We start from the raw sequence: 20,073 nt of genomic DNA, 5'->3' as shown, positions 1-20,073 counted from the left end.
TGCACGAAGGACTATAGGAACTCCCACTGCATGTCTGAATTTGCTGATTTTAAGGGACATTTTTCCTGGTCTGGTTTCTCATAGCAGGTACTTTGTCGATATGGGGCAGCAGTTAGCCTGGGGACGAGGCTAGATCTTACTGACGAGGCTAGATCTTACTGACGAAGAGGCTAGATCTTACTGACACTGAATGTATCAAATTGAAACAATTTAGGATTCATTTAGGTTTTTATAAATATATTTTTATTTTAATTATGAGATTAATGATAAAATGAGGCAAGAAATGGATCATTAGAAATGACATTTATTGGTTCTCAAAATATCTGGGGATACAGAGCAAACAGTACAATGAGTGAATGAATACAGGGTTCTATCCAGACATGGTATATGAATTAGTTTGAAAGAATAATGAGTGCATAGTACAGGGATGAATAGATAACTCATGAATAGTGGGTTTGAAAACATGCAGGATCGCTTTTCATCGTTGTGCTTTTACACTGTACTCCTAGCCAGAGCAGAAGACCTTCAGTGAAATTACACTCAGTACATTCTCCTCCTTACCAAGCTCATGTTGTCCATCACTAGTGTCTCATATTTCAATAACTACAAGCTGTCTAGTGGGGTGTGAAACGATGTACTATGCATAATTCCAGTTTTTTGTTTAGTGATTATATTGAGAGTTAGTCTACATTTAGAATACAAAAATATATTACCTCTGTAGTTACTCAAGGAAAGCGATTTACACGCATATAGTTCATGAGTGCCAGACATTATTCCCTGGCCCCAGGGTAGTATTGCTTATCTTCATGGTGTGATGACATTGTACCTCACAAGTAACAAAATGTCATTTAAAACATGAACTTCAAGAACAAAGTATCTTCAGGGACCTCATGCATTAACAGTGAAAAGAAAATAATGACATTTAACCACAACAAAAATGAAAAGGAAAAATGTCCTATGATAGCGCTTGCATATTGTTTGTAATACAGTTATTGTAGTTGTCTTGTTTTGAATGGGACCTGCCCAACCATCTGTAACCTGCACAGAAACACATACCATGTAATTTGGTAAAAACTGGCAAACAACTGACTAATACAATTATATTTATGCAATGAGAAAACTGCAGAATCCACACTTAAAAAAGGGTAGTTGTCAGGGAAGGCAAAACCACAAATTCACCTGTTACACTTTTATTTTATTGATCTTAAACAACTTTACTGATTAGGGAGTTCATATGACATAGAATGCTGGGGAAGTCTGGAATAGGGTCAAATCTATACATACTTGTATTCTGAAAATATAGGATGAAGCAAATTCCAAGTCACCAAAAAAAAAAAACGAAATCTACGGTAGTTCCAAACGCTTTCTGAAAATGTCTGGTTAGATCTGAAGAAAAAACTAAAGTGTAAGGCAGGGTACAAGAGGCTCTTTTTTTTTTTTAACAGTTCTTCCGTTCTTCCAGAGTCATCCTGTGAGGGAAGAAATCGGTGATACTGTCAGTGCATAATTGTGCATTCGTCTTCTGTGTACTGTCTTGTCTGTACAGTTGATAAGACATATTTAATGCTGTGTATATGATTAGATACTCCCATCGACTCTACTTTGCAGTACAGTACATAAAGATCACAAATTGCATAGTGTAACAGAACTATAACATTGCACATCCATTTTGCCCCCATTTCCCTTTAAAAATACAACCCTGAAAAAACAACAAAACGAAGAGGATGAATTCAATGAATTTACAGTTACAGGATAAATCTACAGTTATTTTCTGTCGGTCATCGTAAACTTCTGTGTTGCATCCAACTGGGTGCTGGACGGCAGCCATTTTACTCCAGAACGCTGCACACGCATCATAATACTGATCGACAAACAAACAAATACTGTAGAGATCAGTGCTACAAAGGAGATACACAGGGATTGGAATAGTAGTGACTCATGGTTAGACTGATAAGTCAGATGTAGTAGGGGAGATATATATATCTATATATATATATATATATATCTATATATATATATATATATATCTATATATATATATATATATAGTACTTTGGCTCAGTAGAAAATGAAGACTAAAAAGGAATAATGTATGCATACAAGACCATTGGGATACTTCTGTACAAAATCTCAAACTTTGAGGTCACGAAACATGACCGTTTCCATCTGTGGAGGTGGGGGGGGGGGGGGGGGGGGGGGGGGGGGCAAGATGTGTGATCATCAATTGAGATCTAACACGATTTGTCAGTTCTCTTCGCTAGTCTTAGAGTTGACAGTAGACGATGAAAAGGACATCCTAGTGTCTGTCAACCATCCATCACTGGGAATTAACAATGCTGGTGGTATTCTGGGTCGTGTTCAATGGGCACCAAGAGGAAGAAAACATGATTGAAAGAGAAAGAGACAAGATTTGTCCAATAAGAATTTTTGTTTTGTTTTCCGTATCAATCCATTTTCCGTTGCGTGCCCTGGGCAGGTCTTTACGGTATCCTGGTGTGTTAGCAAGACATGACCCTGGGCAGGCCTTCACGGTATCCTGGTGTGTTAGCAGGACATGACCCTGGGCAGGTCTTCACGGTATCCTGGTGTGTTAGCAGGACATGACCCTGGGCAGGTCTTCACGGTATCCTGGTGTGTTAGCAGGACATGACCCTGGGCAGGTCTTCACGGTATCCTGGTGTGTTAGCAGGACATGACCCTGGGCAGGTCTTCACGGTATCCTGGTGTGTTAGCAGGACATGACCCTGGGCAGGCTTTCACAGTATCCTGGTGTGTTAGCAGGACATGACCCTGGGCAGGCCTTCACGGTATCCTGGTGTGTTAGCAGGACATGACCCTGGGCAGGTCTTCACGGTATCCTGGTGTGTTAGCAGGACATGACCCTGGGCAGGTCTTCACGGTATCCTGGTGTGTTAGCAGGACATGACCCTGGGCAGGTCTTCACGGTATCCTGGTGTGTTAGCAGGACATGACCATGGGCAGGTCTTCACGGTATCCTGGTGTGTTAGCAAGACATGACCCTGGGCAGGTCTTCACGGTATCCTGGTGTGTTAGCAGGACATGACCCTGGGCAGGCCTTCACGGTATCCTGGTGTGTTAGCAGGACATGACCCTGGGCAGGCCTTCACGGTATCCTGGTGTGTTAGCAGGACATGACCCTGGGCAGGCCTTCACGGTATCCTGGTGTGTTAGCAGGACATGACCCTGGGCAGGCCTTCACGGTATCCTGGTGTGTTAGCAGGACATGACCCTGGGCAGGCCTTCACGGTATCCTGGTGTGTTAGCAGGACATGACCCTGGGCAGGCCTTCACGGTATCCTGGTGTGTTAGCAGGACATGACCCTGGGCAGGTCTTCACGGTATCCTGGTGTGTTAGCAAGACATGACCCTGGGCAGGTCTTCACGGTATCCTGGTGTGTTAGCAGGACATGACCCTGGGCAGGCCTTCACGGTATCCTGGTGTGTTAGCAGGACATGACCCTGGGCAGGCTTTGATATAGGAAGAAAAAAAACGGGCATCATATCGGTATCGGCTGATAATACAATAGATCGCTTTCATCTTACAAATGACATAACTTTTGCAAAATGGCTGTTTACAATCGTGGTTGTTCCCCTAATTTTACAAAGAGAAAACTGTGGCTATATTGCCATACCAATATGAGAAAGATAATGTCCAGTAAATATGATTATCGCATCAGTCCGTCATTTCCCTATCGATGCATCCCTAATATCCACTTTTGGCGCCTCCTAGTGGATGGTGTACAGATGTGCATTTCCCTCAGAGCTCAGAAGTTAGCAGATGATGTAGCGATCCATTCTAGCCTCTCAATTCAGTCAATGGTTTCTATCCATTCATAGCTCCATCCGTGAACGCTAGTGTTGTCCGCTCTGCTATCTCAGCTCATGGCATGCTTAGCTGGCGGATGGTGCAGAGATCCGCTCTAGTCTCTCCGTTGACACACAGTCCAGGCGGATGATGTAAAGATCCGCCCTCGTCCTCTCTGCGTTGCTGCTACTCTCCGGGCAGATGGCCCCATCTCAGTTCATGGCGTGCTGGCGGATTGTGTGGAAGATCCAGTCCATCTTGGTGGTCCAGCCGCCGTGGTGGGCGTCGTTCATCTGCTTCATAAAGTAGTCCAGAGCCTCCTGCTCCGTCTTGTCCAGCGCCAGGGTCTTGCGGATGTAAGCGATGTCGTCGAAGGACTGCAGTTCGGGCATCCCCGAGCCCAGCATCATGGAAAACAGGTTGATGAAGAGGTTGGCGTGCTGCCGGATGGCCAGGTAGGCCTTGTAGCACATCTCCTGGAACCTGGTGGGAATGGAAGGACAGCGGTGAGGGACGATTAGTCTGCGAAATGTTGAACCTAGCTGGGTTAGGAGATGTGTGTGTGTGTGTGTGTGTGTGTGTGTGTGTGTGTGTGTGTGTGTGTGTCTGAGAGAGATAAATAAAAAGTTGCATTGTATTACCGGTTGGAGTAAGGATATCATTCTGTAACACAATGACATGTACTCATCCATTTAAAGCAAAGGAAGTCAAAAAAGGTACGGCATCATATATTCAAACACGTACCTTTCCCTTTAGGGTAGTGAACCTAACACCTAATATTCACTTGTAGGAACGCTAACATAATAAAACATAACAAAATAGTGAAACTGTACCTCTCAAACTCCCTGGTTTTGGTGCACTCCTGGGTTCCTTTACTGATGACGATTAAGAAGTCCTGTGTCAAGACGAAGGGCACCCGCTCTCGCTTGTAGCCAAACTTCTTCTTCTTGTGATCCAGGAAATGGCCAAAGTCTATGTGGAATAGCTGCAAGGAGAAACTATTTTTTACAACTATTTTTTAACCTATAACCAAAGAACGTCAAGAGAAAAGAGTAGTGTGTAGGATTGCAAAAAAATCTGGCAACTTTCACAAAATTCCCCAGTTTTTCAGAAATCCTGGTTGGAGGATTCCCAGGTTTCCTGCTTATTCCAGGAATCTTCCAACCAGTTCTATCTGCTACATAGAGCGTGTTGTTTTGAGAGCGGAGGAGCATCTTTACTCTATTCTCCCCTACTGCACCACAGTCATCAATTATGTGTCAGTACAACAGCTTAGGTCCAGTTTTTTTTATTTAAATTTGTACATTGTTGCTAGTGGTCGTTCTAAATGATCCTCTAATTAAGTTGTTTTTGTTTATATTCTGAACTTAGCTAGTCAATGTATCTCGCAAGAGTTTTTGCTAGTAGCTTCTTGATGTCATAAATCTTAGTAAAATAACCAGTTGTGTGTAGTCGAGGCCATATGCAACCAATAAACTATTTCTCATTATTTCAATTCACAAGATATAATGATCGTGTGCATCAAGAATTGAACCTCAGAGTCTTGAGCTTGGATCCTGCCATTGGACTTGACGTAGCGCAGGCAGTGAAGCAGCTTTCATTGATTTTAAAAGGAAGCATTTCCTCAACGGCTGACGGCTATAGTGTAGCAGCGCCGTTAGTCTGTGAAGTACCTGTCCATCATCTTTGACCATGATGTTGCTGTTGTGTCTGTCACCGATCCCCAGGATGAAGGTGGCTACGCAGTAGCCCGCACACGACCGTGTGAACAAGTCAATGGCCTGGTCGTACCTGGACACAGTTTAATGGGTTTTCCATGAGTCAAATGGCATTTAACTGAAGAGGAAGTTGTCATAACCCTATGGCATTTAACTGAAGAGGAAGTTGTCATAATAGGAATACCAAACACAGTACAATCCACTCCTAAGCAATTCCAGGAAACCTTTGCCCTGTGGAGAATAAACTTGATATGTTGTCCCCCCATAAGCAACGGACTGTTCCAAATAGTTTCTCTGCTTAGAACTATGAAATGTCTCACCAAATCTCTATCCATTACAATAGTATCATTTAGAATGAATTAGGATTGCTTCGAATGAAGCAATGTAGAAGAACAAAGCTACATAGGCCTACTGGGCATTCGTTCTATGTAGTGTTCAAGTGTGGCTATTGGAACCTAGCCCAGGCATCACTCACATCTCTCCCCTGTTCTTGTCCTTGAGCCACTGGTGCAGTGTGTGGCTGTTGAACTGCAGCGCCCCCTTCAGGCCTCCTTTACACTGGATCTGCATGATGGTGTGGGAGTTTCTCACCACCTCTATCAGGCCCACGCAGTCGCCGATGGACAGGCAGCCGTACGGCAGCATCCTGAATGACACAGAGGAAGCAATAGGATATATTTCAATTGATTTAAAACAGGAAATCCCATTTGAGACCAAGAAGCCCTGCACACAATCATACAAATTCACAATTCCAACAAAATATACAATATTTACAATTTAAGAAAAGTAACTTACAAAATATGATCATGAAAGTTTGGATGGGTCTATAAATCCCTCAAAATACTACAGTCCAACACATCTATGCCTCCGTCTATCCAGCCATCGACACAGGCTTAAAACTGCTTCTTTAACCTGCCTCCTCTCCTTCATCTACACAGATTGAAGTGGATTCAACAAGTGACATCAATAAGGGATCATAGCTTTCACCTGGTCAGTCTGTCATGGAATTCCAACCTATGAGGTTGGAATAATACTGTGGAATTGTGAAAATTATAATAAATGCCCTTTTAGTGTAAGAGCGGTTTGAATGGACAGCCTGAAATGTCAGCCTGTTTTGGTGGGATGGAGTTTTGGCCTGCCTGTGATAAATTAGTTAATAGACTAATAAGAAAGCGACCTGACTTTCAGTCCACCCACATGGACATTCTTCCTGCTCGTATCTCATTTAGGCTACACGGGTCGCTCCTAATTTTAGGCTCCTGCTATTAAGGAGAAGAACACGAAGGGTGAAATCGACTATTCATGCGTGCTGCTGCTGAGCGGATACAAAGAGACAGTACCTGAGATCAAGGCCCTGGTTCTGCCAGATGTTCTCCATTATTCTAATGATCTGCAAAGTCAGCATGTCCTGCCTCAGATCTGAAGGAGACGGGGGGCGGGGTAGAATAGCAAGATGATGAGCAGTTCAAGCTTTGATCACACTTTAAAATGCAGCGTTTCCCAAACTCAGTCCTGGGGACCCCAAAAGGGTGCACGTTTTGGTTTTTACCCCTAACACGACACAGCTGATTCAAATAATCAAAGCTTAATGATCAACGTTGGATAGTTGAATCAGTGGTGTAGTGTTGTGGACCCCTTGGGGTCCCCAGGACCGAGTGTAGGAAACCCTGCCTTAATGCATTACGAATCGGTGCCAGGGCAATGCAAAGTGAGTTTGGGGACATGCATGTAAGATGGGATCCTGTAAGCATGTTTATCGTCTAGCGAGTCAAGGGGGTTGAGTGATTCGATATGCATTAGCGAGACATACCATCTCCGTTTTTAAATATGATCTCGTTGCTCTGGAAGAGCAGCTCTGACATCATGTCGGGGTTCTCCCAATTGAGCCACAGGGGCCGCTTGGCCGATGACATCATCCGGCACTCTTCCAAGCTAAAACAGATCGTAAACATTGTATCAACACGGAGACGCTGAGAATAACGTTAAGAAAACATTTGACCTGTCATTAACCCTCAATTTCACAGGATACATTTCTTGGTTTCTTTGTTCAAACATTCCGGGGAAATATGTGGACGTTTGCGGTCATGTCTACTGCGCTTTCTGGATTGAAAAAGCGTCTGTACCGGAGGTTTCCCAGCTGGTGCGCTGGGTTGAGTGGAGAGGTGAAGCTCTGTAGGGCATCCATGTAGTCAGGCCGTTTCATCTGCTCCACCAGGAACTTCATCTGAACCTGAGGGCAGAGAGAGAGAGAGAGAGCTTCACTTTACTGCAAGGAGTCCATAGTCGTGAAGACCATTTGGGCCTGTTGGCTTGTATAGCAGTTCTACTCGTTTTACTTAGTATCGCTAGTTTGTTGTATGACTGTGGGTTGTTATTTTGTGTTGTATTGAGGATAAGAAAAACGTGGTCATCTATTGAGGCTTCCATATTAGGGCGTGAAGTGGAAGGGCCTTGACCACAGTGTAAACTTGACCTTCTGGGCCTCGTCCTTCTTCTCCTGCTTGAGGAGGTCGGTAAGGTTGATGAGTTTCTCCATGGCCTCCACCTGTCTGCTCAGGTGCTTGAGGTACATGCCACAGGCCCGGCAGTAGGACTCCAGCAGCAGGCCAAACCGCTGGCTCACAGTCTTGTTGTGCATCTCCGACCTGGAGGCAGAGACAATAACTTATGTGATTGTGATTGGTTCAGCAGCAGACCTCTTCTACGATATGCTACTATAAATATTGCAATATAATCGTTTTGCAACATTAATATAAGTAGATAATAATAAAAATATATATATATTTTAGTCGCATTTTCATTCAACAATCTTAGTATGGCGAAAAAAATAAGGCTTAGTTAATTCATTTAGACTTCATTTAACAGATAGATATAGCTCAACTGATAAAACTGCACAGTATGGATTTGTAAGGTTCAAATACAGCATAGTCTTGACCTTCAAGATATATCGTCAATGTCAAATACCATCATATGAGATTTAATCATATATCATCGACCTGATTGTGCATAGAGGTCGACCGATTAATCGGAATGGCCGATTAATTAGGGCCGATTTCAAGTTTTCATAACAATCGGCAATTGGTATTTTTGGACACCGAGTTGGCCGATATATTTTTTTTACACCTTTATTTAACTAGACAAGTCAGTTAAGAATACATTCTTATTTCAATGACGGCCTAGGAACAGTGGGTTAACTGCCTGGCTCGTTGCGGACCACCTGGCTCGTTGCGAACTGTGTGAAGACTATTTCTTCCTAACAAAGACAGCCAACTCCGCCAAACGGGGGATGATTTAACAAAAGCGCATTTGCAAAAAAAGCACAATCGTTGCACGACTGTACCTAACCATAAACATCAATGCCTTTCTTAATATCAATACACAGAAGTATATATTTTTAAACCTGCATATTTAGCTAAAAGAAATCCAGGTTAGCCAGCAATATTAACCAGGTGAAGTTGTGTCACTTCTCTTGCGTTTATTGCATGCAGAGTCAGGGTATATGCAACAGTTTGGGCCGCCTGGCTCGTTGCGAACTAATTTGCCAGAATTTGACGTAATTATGACATAACTTTGAAGGTTGTACAATGTAACAGGAATATTTAGACTTATGGATGCCACCCATTAGATAAAATACTGAACGGTTCCGTATTGTTTTCGAGATGATAGTTTCTGGATTCGACCATATTAATGACCTACGGCTTGTATTTCTGTGTGTTATTATGTTATAATTAAGTCTATGATTTGATAGAGCAGTCTGACTGAGCGATGGTAGGCACCAGCAGGCTCGTAAGTATTCATTCAAACAGCACTTTCGTGCGTTTTGCCAGCAGCTCTTCGAATGCTTCAAGCATTGCTCTGTTTATGACTTCAAGCCTATCAACTCCCGAGATTAGGCTGGTGTAACCGATGTGAAATGGCTAGCTAGTTAGCGGGGTGCGCGCTAATAGCGTTTCAAACGTCACTCGCTCTGAGCCTTCTAGTAGTTGTTCCCCTTGCTCTGCATGGGTAACGCTGCTTCGATGGTGCCTGTTGTCGTTGTGTTGCTGGTTTGAGCCCAGGTAGGAGCGAGGAGAGGGACGGAAGCTATACTGTTACACTGACAATACTAAAGTGCCTATAAGAACATCCAATAGTCAAAGGTTAATGAAATACAAATCGTAGAGAGAGAAATAGTCATATAATTCCAAAAATAATTACAACCTAAAACTTCTTACCTGGAAATATTGAAGACTCATGTTAAAAGGAACCACCAGCCTTCATATATTATCATGTTCTGAGCAAGGAACTTAAATGTTAACTTTCTTACATGGCACATATTGCACTTTTACTTTCTTCTCCAACACTTTGTTTTTGCATTATTTAAACCAAATTGAACATGTTTCATTATTTATTTGAGGCTAAATGGATTTTATTAAGATAAAAGTCTTCATTCAGTATTGTTGTAATTGTCATTACTACAAATAAATAAATGTTAAAAAATTGTCTGATTAATTGGTATCTGCTTTTTTTGGTCCTCCAATAAATCGGTATCGGCGTTGAAAAATCATAAATCGGTCGACCTCTAATTGTGCACCCTCATACAAAATGTACATGCAAGACTTCTCAAACTGCATGACCCATAGAAATGTATGCAAAAACATTTTCAAAAACACATGTCTTGTGATTACGCAAATAAATGTGTGAAAATAAATGTGTAACTTGATCTGGCGAATTGCCCTCGGTCAGCTTTTCTTTACATAAACCCTGATATGCACAAATTAAGCTTTTTAGAGGACCTTGGAGAAAGATGTATTATACCAGCAGAATGGCATTCCAGCTGCCTGTGGCAACATCAAGCCAACCATAATACACGCTGTGGAAACAACCGGAAAACAAACTCACTTGAGATGCCAAAAGAAGAAATGTCCTATCCGCTGATTGGTCAAAGCCTTCTTCAGCAGGAAGCGGGCCAGCGGGTTGTCGAGGTACTGTTCGTACTTAAGAACCTGGTGGCCAGAAGAAGAAAAAAAAACAGGGCACGTTTACAACACACACCCACATACAGTGCATTCGTAAAGTATTCAGACTAGAGGTCGACCGATTAATCGGAATGGACGATTAATTAGGGCCGATTTCAAGTTTTCACAACAATCAGATTTTGTATTTTTGGGCGCCGATTTGCCGTAAAAATTTTTTTATACCTTTATTTAACTAGGCAAGTCAGTTAAGAACACATTCTTATTTTCAATGACGGCCTAGGAACAGTGGGTTAACTGCAACGTACAGGGACAGAACATCAGATTTTCACCTTGTCAGCTCGGGGGGTCCAATCTTGCAACCTTACAGTCAACTAGTCCAACGCAATAACGACCTACCTCTCTCTCGTTGCACTCCACAAGGAGACTGCCTGTTACGTGAATGCAGTAAGCCAAGGTAAGTTGCTAGCTAGCACTAAACTTGTCTCATAAAAAACAATCAATCATAATCACTAGTTAACTACACATGGTTGATGATATTACTAGATATTATCTAGCGTGTCCTGCGTTGCATTTAATCTGACTGAGCATACAAGCATACAAGTATCTAAGTATTTGACTGAGCGGTGGTAGGCAGAAGCAGGAGCGTAAACATTCATTCAAACAGAACTTTCGTGCGTTTTGCCAGCAGCTCTTCGTTGTGCGTCAAGCATTGCTCTGTTTATGACTTCAAGCCTATCAACTCCCGAGATGAGGCTGGTGTAACCGAAGTGAAATGGCTAGCTAGTTAGCGCGCGCTAATAGCGTTTCAAACATCACTCGCTCTGAGCCTTCTAGTAGTTGTTCCCCTTGCTCTGCATGGGTAACGCTGCTTCAATGGTGGCTGTTGTCGTTGTGTTGCTGGTTCGAGCCCAGGGAGGAGCGAGGAGAGGGACGGAAGATATACTATTACACTGGCAATACTGAAGTGCCTATGAAAACATCTAATAGTCAAAGGTTAATGAAATACAAATGGTATAGAGGGAAATAGTCCTATAATAACTACAACCTAAAACTTCTTACCTGGGAATATTGAAGACTCGTTAAAAGGAACCACCAGCTTTCATATGTTCTCATGTTCTGAGCAAGGAACTTAAATGTTAGCTTTCTTACATGGCACATATTGCACTTTTACTTTCTTCTCCAACACTTTGTTTTTGCATTATTTAAACCAAATTGAACATGTTTCATTATTTATTTGAGGCTAAATTGATTTTATTAAGCTAAAATAAGTGTTCATTCAGTATTGTTGTGATTGTCATTATTACAAATAACAATAAAATAAATGTAAAATAATTATATATACAGTGCCTTGCGAAAGTATTCGGCCCCCTTGAACTTTGCGACCTTTTGCCACATTTCAGGCTTCAAACATAAAGATATAAAACTGTATTTTTTGTGAAGAATCAACAACAAGTGGGACACAATCATGAAGTGGAACGACATTTATTGGATATTTCAAACTTTTTTAACAAATCAAAAACTGAAAAATTGGGCGTGCAAAATTATTCAGCCCCTTTACTTTCAGTGCAGCAAACTCTCTCCAGAAGCTCAGTGAGGATCTCTAAATGATCCAATGTTGACCTAAATGACTAATGATAAATACAATCCACCTGTGTATAATCAAGTTTCCGTATAAATACACCTGCACTGTGATAGTCTCAGAGGTCCGTTAAAAGCGCAGAGAGCATCATGAAGAACAAGGAACACACCAGGCAGGTCCGAGATACTCTTGTGAAGAAGTTTAAAGCCGGATTTGGATACAAAAAGATTTCCCAAGCTTTAAACATCCCAAGGAGCACTGTGCAAGCAATACTATTGAAATGGAAGGAGTATCAGACCACTGCAAATCTACCAAGACCTGGCCGTCCCTCTAAACTTTCAGCTCATACAAGGAGAAGACTGATCAGAGATGCAGCCAAGAGGCCCATGATCACTCTGGATAAACTGCAGAGATCTACAGCTGAGGTGGGAGACTCTGTCCATAGGACAACAATCAGTCGTATATTGCACAAATCTGGCCTTTATGGAAGAGTGGCAAGAAGAAAGCCATTTCTTAAAGATATCCATAAAAAGTGTTGTTTAAAGTTTGCCACAAGCCACCTGGGAGACACACCAAACATGTGGAAGAAGGTGCTCTGGTCAGATGAAACCAAAATTGAACTTTTTGGCAACAATGCAAAACGTTATGTTTGGCGTAAAAGCAACACAGCTCATCACCCTGAACACACCATCCCCACTGTCAAACATGGTGGTGGCAGCATCATGGTTTGGGCCTGCTTTTCTTCAGCAGGGACAGGGAATATGGTTAAAATTGATGGGAAGATGGATGGAGCCAAATACAGGACCATTCTGGAAGAAAACCTGATGGAGTCTGCAAAAAACCTGAGACTGGGATGGAGATTTGTCTTCCACAAGACAATGATCCAAAACATAAAGCAAAATCTACAATGGAATGGTTCAAAAATAAACATATCCAGGTGTTAGAATGGCCAAGTCAAAGTCCAGACCTGAATCCAATCGGGAATCTGTGGAAAGAACTGAAAACTGCTGTTCACAAATGCTCTCCATCCAACCTCACTGAGCTTGAGCTGTTTTGCAAGGAGGAATGGGAAAAAATGTCAGTCTCTCGATGTGCAAAACTGATAGAGACATACCCCAAGCGACTTACAGCTGTAATCGCAGCAAAAGGTGGCGCTACAAAGTATTAACTTAAGGGGGCTGAATAATTTTGCACACCCAATTTTTCAGTTTTTGATTTGTTAAAAAGGTTTGAAATATCCAATAAATGTCGTTCCACTTCATGATTGTGTCCCACTTGTTGTTGATTCTTCACAAAAAAATACAGTTTTATATCTTTATGTTTGAAGCCTGAAATGTGGCAAAAGGTCGCAAAGTTCAAGGGGGCCGAATACTTTCGCAAGGCACTGTATATATATATATATATAATAATTTTTTATTATTATTTATTTATTTTATTTATATTTTTTATTTTTATATTATTATTATTACTACTACTACTACTACTATCATTTTATTTTTTATTATTATTATTTTTTTAAATCGGCATCGGCTTTTTTGGTTCTCCAATAATCTGTATCGGCGTTGAAAAATCATAATCGCTCAACCTCTAATTCAGACCCCTTGACTTTTTCCACATTTTGTTACATTACAGCCTTGTTCTGAAATGTATTAAATATTTGAGGTGAATAGTCGATTTCACCCTTCGTGTTCTTCTCCTTAATAGCAGGAGCCTAAAATTAGGAGCGACTTGTCCAATTCATTAAACTGTTGAGTTCATTACCTCTCTGTAGGAGCTGATAGATGTAAACTCTTAACTGGAAACCAGTGTAGCCTAAATGAGATACGAGCAGGAAGAATGTCCATGTGGGGGATGAAATATCCACCCAGACTATTTACATTGACCCCCCCCCCCTTGTTCTTACACTGCTGCAACTCTCTGTTTACTGTCTATGCAGTCACTTTACCCCTATCAACATGTACAAATTACCTCAACTAACCTGTACCCCCGCACATTGACTCGGTACTGGTACCACCTGTATATAGCCTCATTATTGTGTTTATTTTTTTACTTTAGTTTATTTAGTAAATATTTTCTTAACTCTAATTTATTGAACTGCATTGTTGGTTAAGGGCTTGTAAGTAAGCATTTCATGGTAAGGTCTTTTTACCTGTTGTAGTTAGCACATGTGACAAATAAAATGTGATTTGATTTATGTGGATTGAAAGTCGGGTCTGTGCCTCAACACAATCCTGTCTCAGGGCTCTTTAGACAATTCCTTTGACCTCATGGTTTGGTTTTTGCTCTAACATGTACTGTCAACTGTGGGACATTCTATAGACAGGTGTGTGCCATTCCAAATCATGTCTAATGAATTGAATTTACCACAGATGGCCTCCAATCAAGTTGGAGAAACATCTCAAGGATGATCAATGAAAACAGGATGCATCTGAGCTCAATCTCAAGTCTCATAGCAAAGGGTCTGAATACTTATGTAAATAAACTATATCTGTTTTTTTATTTTAAGAAATTTGCATAAATGTCAAAAATGTCTGTTTTTGCTTTGTCATTATGGGGTAGTGTGTGTAGATTGTTTTTTTCCTTCATCAATTTCATCGATTTTGAATAAGTCTGTAACGTAACAAAAAGTGGAAAAAGTCAAGGGGGTCTTTCTGAATACACTGTAAATCAAAAAGGATTACTTTAGCAAACCACAGAAAGAGATAAGACGGAATAAAGCCACCATGTAAAATAAAGCATTTTAGCCTAAAGGATCATATTGAATTATGTCATTACATAGTGTTAATTATTTAAAACGTTGTCAGATGGTGTCAAAACCCCAACTATCAAGATGGCAGTGGCATTCATGTTGAGTCAAAGAAAATGAATAGAATAGTATGTGGTTTCTATGTGGCCATTCTGTCTCTACACAGCACAGACCATGAGTGGGTCGTATGACTGTACCTGGACCAGCTGGACGAGGTATTCAGTCTGTCTGGTAGGTACACTACAGTTGAAAAGATTGGGGTCACGTAGAAATGTCCTTGTTTTTGAAAGAAAATCTTTTTTTTTGTCCATTAAAATAATATCAGAAATACAGTGTAGACATTGTTAATGTTGTAAATTACTATTGTAGCTGGAAACGGCAGATTTTTTTATGGATTATCTACATATACAGAGGCCCATTATCTGTATACAGAGGCCCATTATCTGTATACAGAGGCCCATTATCAGCAACCATCACTCCTGTGTTCCAATGGCACGTTGTGTTAGCTAATCCAAGTTTATTATTTTAAATGGCTAATTAATCATTAGAAAACAGTTTTGCAATTATGTTAGCACAGCTGAAAACTGTTGTGCTCATTAAAGAAGCAATAAAACTGGCCTTCTTTAGACTAGTTGAGTATGAGGAGCATCAGCATTTGAGGGTTTGATTACAGGCTCAAAATGGCCAGAAACAAAGAACTTGTTTCTGAAACTCATCAGTCTATTCTTGTTCTGAGAAATGAAGGCTATTCCATGCGAGAAATTGCCAAGAAACTGAAGATCTCGTACAACGCTGTGTACTACCCCCTTCACAGAACAGAGGAAACTGGCTCTAACCAGAATAGAAAGAGGAGTGGGAGGCCCCGGTGCACAACTGAGCAAGAGGACAAGTACATTAGAGGGTCTAGTTTGAGAAACAGACACCTCACAAGTTCTCAACTGGCAGCTTCATTAAATAGTACCCGCAAAACACCGGTCTCAACGTCAACAGTAAGGCGACTCCGAGATGCTGGCCTTCTAGGCAGAGTTCCTCTGTCCAGTGTCTGTGTTCTTTTGCCCATCTTAATATTTTATTTTTATTGGCCAGTCTGAGATAGGGATTTTTATTTGCAACTCTGCAAAGGAAAACAAGATAGACTGACGAGTTCCAGAAGAAAAGTATTCGTTTCTGGCCATTTTGAGCCTGTAATCGAACCCACAAACGCTGGTGCTCCAGACACTCAACTAGTCTAAAGAAGGTCCGTTTTATTGCTTCTTTAAATCAGAACAACAGTTTTCAGCTGTGCTAACATAATTGCAAAACAGTTTTCTAATGATCAATTAGCCTTTTAAAATTAAAAACTTGGATTCGCTAACACAACGTGCCATTGGAACACAAGAGTGATGGTTGCTGATAATGGTCCTCTGTAGGCCTATGTAGATATTCCATAAAACAATCAGCCGTTTCCAGCTACAATAGTCATTTACAGCATTAATAATGTCTACACTGTATTTCTGATCAATTTGATGTTATTTTAAAATGGACAGAAAATGTGCTTTTCTTTCAAAAACAAAGACATTTCTATGTGACCCCAAACTTTTGAACACGAGTGTATGTATTACTGTACCTGGACCAGCTGGATGAGGTAATGAGTCTGTCTAGTAGGTATTTATTACTGTACCTGGTTCAGCTGGATGAGGTAATGAGTCTGTCTAGTAGGTATTTATTACTGTACCTGGACCAGCTGGATGAGGTAATGAGTCTGTCTAGTAGGTATTTATTACTGTACCTGGACCAGCTGGATGAGGTAATGAGTCTGTCTAGTAGGTATTTATTACTGTACCTGGACCAGCTGGATGAGGTAATGAGTCTGTCTAGTAGGTATTTATTACTGTACCTGGTTCAGCTGGATGAGGTAATGAGTCTGTCTAGTAGGTATTTATTACTGTACCTGGACCAGCTGGATGAGGTAATGAGTCTGTCTAGTAGGTATTTATTACTGTACCTGGACCAGCTGGATGAGGTAATGAGTCTGTCTAGTAGGTATTTATTACTGTACCTGGACCAGCTGGATGAGGTAATGAGTCTGTCTAGTAGGTATTTATTACTGTACCTGGACCAGCTGGATGAGGTAATGAGTCTGTCTAGTAGGTATTTATTACTGTACCTGGACCAGCTGGATGAGGTATTGAGAGAGTCTGTCGTCTGTTAAGTATTTCTCAAGGCACTTCACGGCAAAGTCTCGAATCATGGGATCGGGGAAGTTGCAGTCCAGCAACTCCATGGCTTGTTCTGGCTTTATGGCTGGCCAGTCCTTCAGAAGGCAATACATCTGAGACAAAGAACAACAAATATAAAAATGCATGTCTAAAATAAAATGCAAAGCTCGAGGAAATTATTTTTTTAAATAAAAAAAAAAATCATATTTACTGACATGACCGTCTCAGAAATGGAACCAAATGGCTAAATGAGTCAAATCAATTAAAATGAATATGCAGCAAATAGCCCATGCTATGCTAGGCTATTAAAAAAGACAAGTGTCAGCAGTTGAAATGTGAGACTGTTTACCTGTGCAACCTCATCTCTGGAGTTCCATTTCACTGCCAGGAGAATCTTGGGAAGTATCTCTGGGATAGTCCCGCAGTAATGTCTACAGGTGGAGAGTATAGTGCATTAGTTTCCTCTCCTAACATCACACACTGGGATAGTTAGTAGAAGAGCTTGTTGAGTAGCTTGAGCAAGTAACCAAACAATTTCAGGTAAGAAATGTTAGATAGATCTTGCAAGGGTTTTGTTTACGAGTTTTTCATAACAAATATGCATTTGTTGATGAAGCATACACACTGTATGTACACACACACACACACACTGCATATTACCTGTGCCTCCACAGGAAGTCCTTCTCCTGCTCAGTGATTTCAGACAGTGGGTCTCTGTTACACACCAAGCGCAGCTGTTCATTGTCACTGTCCGTCAGGGGGTTGTCCCTCGCCAGTCTGTTACTCTGCAATAGAGACAATTATGCTGCTTATTAAAACGACAGTACTGGTGGGAAACAGGGTTGTGTTCAATAAACACAATGAACACAGAAAACTCAAATCTGTGTTCTTATTGGACACACTCAGGTAGTACCCTCCCTGTTTCAAGATGGGGGATTTTCCTTCCTGTTTTGAGCCTAATGAACATGCCTCAGGGAGAGACACTATGAATGAAATATGAAACCACAGGCGTCTCCGGTTGTGCGGTGACTGCTAGTGACGTCTCTAGTATACCCGACTTGTCAACAGCATTAAATCAACATAACAGATTAACGTACAATGTTAATATTGACTTAGAAACACAAACGCTTGGGAATTACCAAACCGGTGTGGCAGTAGTTGAAGCCCAGCTCCCGGGATATGTTACAGTTGGCGTGCTCCTCGATGGCCGGCATGTCGGGGAACTTGACCGGGTTACTGAAGTGATCAAACTCCAGCTCCAGACAAGGGGTTTCCTGTGGGCCCATGGTGATACAATGAAAAGGTCACACGGGGTCATTCAAAAGGGCCTTAAGAGAACCACGGTGTCCTATTGTGGGGTTAGGTGGCGCGTCAATTAGTCATTAATAAGGGAGATACGAGGCTTAGACAGCGAGAGCGGAGGATTATTGCTAGCCGCTCAAGCTGTATGTGAATGAATTTGGGGTCGTGATGGTGTGTGTAACTTTGTCTCTGTAGGTGTGTGTAGATGTGTGTGTGCGGCTCCTCGTTCACCACTCTAGCTGAGTGTCTTTGAGGAAGTGTGTCTTTGCATCGGTCTCTGTGTGTGTGTGTGTGTGTGTGTGTGTGTGTGTGTGTGTGTGTGTGTGTGTGTAGTCGAGCTAGCTAACACCTCCGACCTTGTTTGGATTGGAGCCAGTGACTCCGATGGCATTGAGCAGGTCTTCCAGGCCATGGGGCACAGGCCACAGGTTGAGGGCCATCTTCCCGGCCACTAGAGTGTGGGTGTAGTCAAACAGATTGATGTTGCCCCAGGCTAGCGGACAATGCTCCTGCAGCAACAATAGAGCAACGTTGGATTGTATTGTAGTCAAATGTATGGAGTTGGATTGGAATCGTGGTTAATGTAAATAGTTAATTATTTTGTTAAACGATATAGCATTCCAAGCAATGGAAGGATAAAATTGAAGGCGATGGTTGCACAAAGACAACAGCAGGATTGGTTAAAGCCAGGAAATGTACTGGTAATGTATTTTTCTCCATATCCATCTGCAACAGGAGTCTCAAACTGGGTGCCCGAGGGCCACGTCAGGCCCAAAAGCTGCTTCGCTCTAGCCCCCCCCTGACAACACCAAGACCGACATTGGCCCCCCAACAATACCAAGACCGACGTTGGGCCCCCCCTGACAACACCAAGACCGACATTGGCCCCCCCCTGACAACACCAAGACCGACATTGGCCCCCCCTGACAACACCAAGACCGACATTGGCCCCCCCTGACAACACCAAGACCGACATTGGCCCCCTCTGACAACACCAAGACCGACATTGGCCCCCCCTGACAACACCAAGACCAACATTGCCCCCCCCCCTGACAACACCAAGACCAACATTGGCCCCCCCTGACAACACCAAGACCGACATTTTCACCCTCCTGACAACACCAAGACCGACATTGCCCCCCGACAACACCAAGACCGACATTGCCCCTCCCCTCCCTGACAACAGTGAGACCAACATGTCCCCCCCCTCCCTGACAACACCAAGACCGACATTGGGCCCCCCCCAACACCAAGATCGACATTGGGCCCCCCCCCCCCCCCGCCTGACAACACCAAGACCGACATTGGCCCCCCCTGACAACAGCAAGACCGACATTTCCCCCCCCCTGACAACAGTAAGACCGACATTGCCCCCCCGCCTGACAACAGTAAGACCGACATTGGCCCCCCCTGACAACAGTAAGACTGACATTGGCCCCCCCTGACAACAGTAAGACCGACATTGGCCCCCCCTGACAACAGTATGACCGACATTGGCCCCCCTGACAACACCAAGACCGACATTGGCCCCCCGGACAACACCAAGACCGACATTGGCCCCCCGGACAACACCAAGACCGACATTGGCCCCCCCTGACAACAGTAAGACCGACATTGCCCCCCCCCCCCCTGACAACACCAAGACCGACATTGGCCCCCCCCCCCCCTGACGACACCAAGACCGACATTGGCCCCCACCTGACATCACCAAGACCGACATTGGCCCCCCCCCTGACAACACCAAGA

General features: G+C 42.6%; 1 protein-coding gene across 2 annotated transcripts in view; it reads right to left on the bottom strand.

Annotated features, from left to right (window-relative positions):
- Positions 1-286: 286 nt before the first annotated feature.
- LOC110508222 (phosphatidylinositol 4,5-bisphosphate 3-kinase catalytic subunit alpha isoform) overlaps positions 287-20,073 on the bottom strand; it is a 31,516-nt gene continuing 11,729 nt past the window's right edge. For both annotated transcript variants that reach the window (XM_090225143.1, XM_090225145.1), the window contains exons 8-21: positions 18,684-18,836; positions 18,165-18,299; positions 17,686-17,810; positions 17,375-17,456; positions 16,974-17,138; positions 10,426-10,529; positions 8,018-8,189; positions 7,668-7,774; positions 7,355-7,476; positions 6,885-6,963; positions 6,020-6,190; positions 5,500-5,617; positions 4,660-4,811; positions 287-4,309 (exon numbers count right to left, since the gene is read on the bottom strand). In XM_090225143.1, the coding sequence (XP_090081269.1) occupies positions 4,039-4,309; positions 4,660-4,811; positions 5,500-5,617; positions 6,020-6,190; positions 6,885-6,963; positions 7,355-7,476; positions 7,668-7,774; positions 8,018-8,189; positions 10,426-10,529; positions 16,974-17,138; positions 17,375-17,456; positions 17,686-17,810; positions 18,165-18,299; positions 18,684-18,836 (1,956 nt within the window). In that variant the 3' untranslated portion in view covers positions 287-4,038. The remainder of the gene's footprint in view (positions 4,310-4,659; positions 4,812-5,499; positions 5,618-6,019; positions 6,191-6,884; positions 6,964-7,354; positions 7,477-7,667; positions 7,775-8,017; positions 8,190-10,425; positions 10,530-16,973; positions 17,139-17,374; positions 17,457-17,685; positions 17,811-18,164; positions 18,300-18,683; positions 18,837-20,073) is intronic.

The sequence above is a fragment of the Oncorhynchus mykiss genome, chromosome 28 (assembly GCF_057628025.1).
Source record: "Oncorhynchus mykiss isolate SJ-2025 chromosome 28, ASM5762802v1, whole genome shotgun sequence".
Taxonomy (NCBI): domain Eukaryota; kingdom Metazoa; phylum Chordata; class Actinopteri; order Salmoniformes; family Salmonidae; genus Oncorhynchus; species Oncorhynchus mykiss.
Note: the sequence above shows the minus strand (reverse complement) of the source record. Positions and strands in the feature narration are given on the sequence as shown.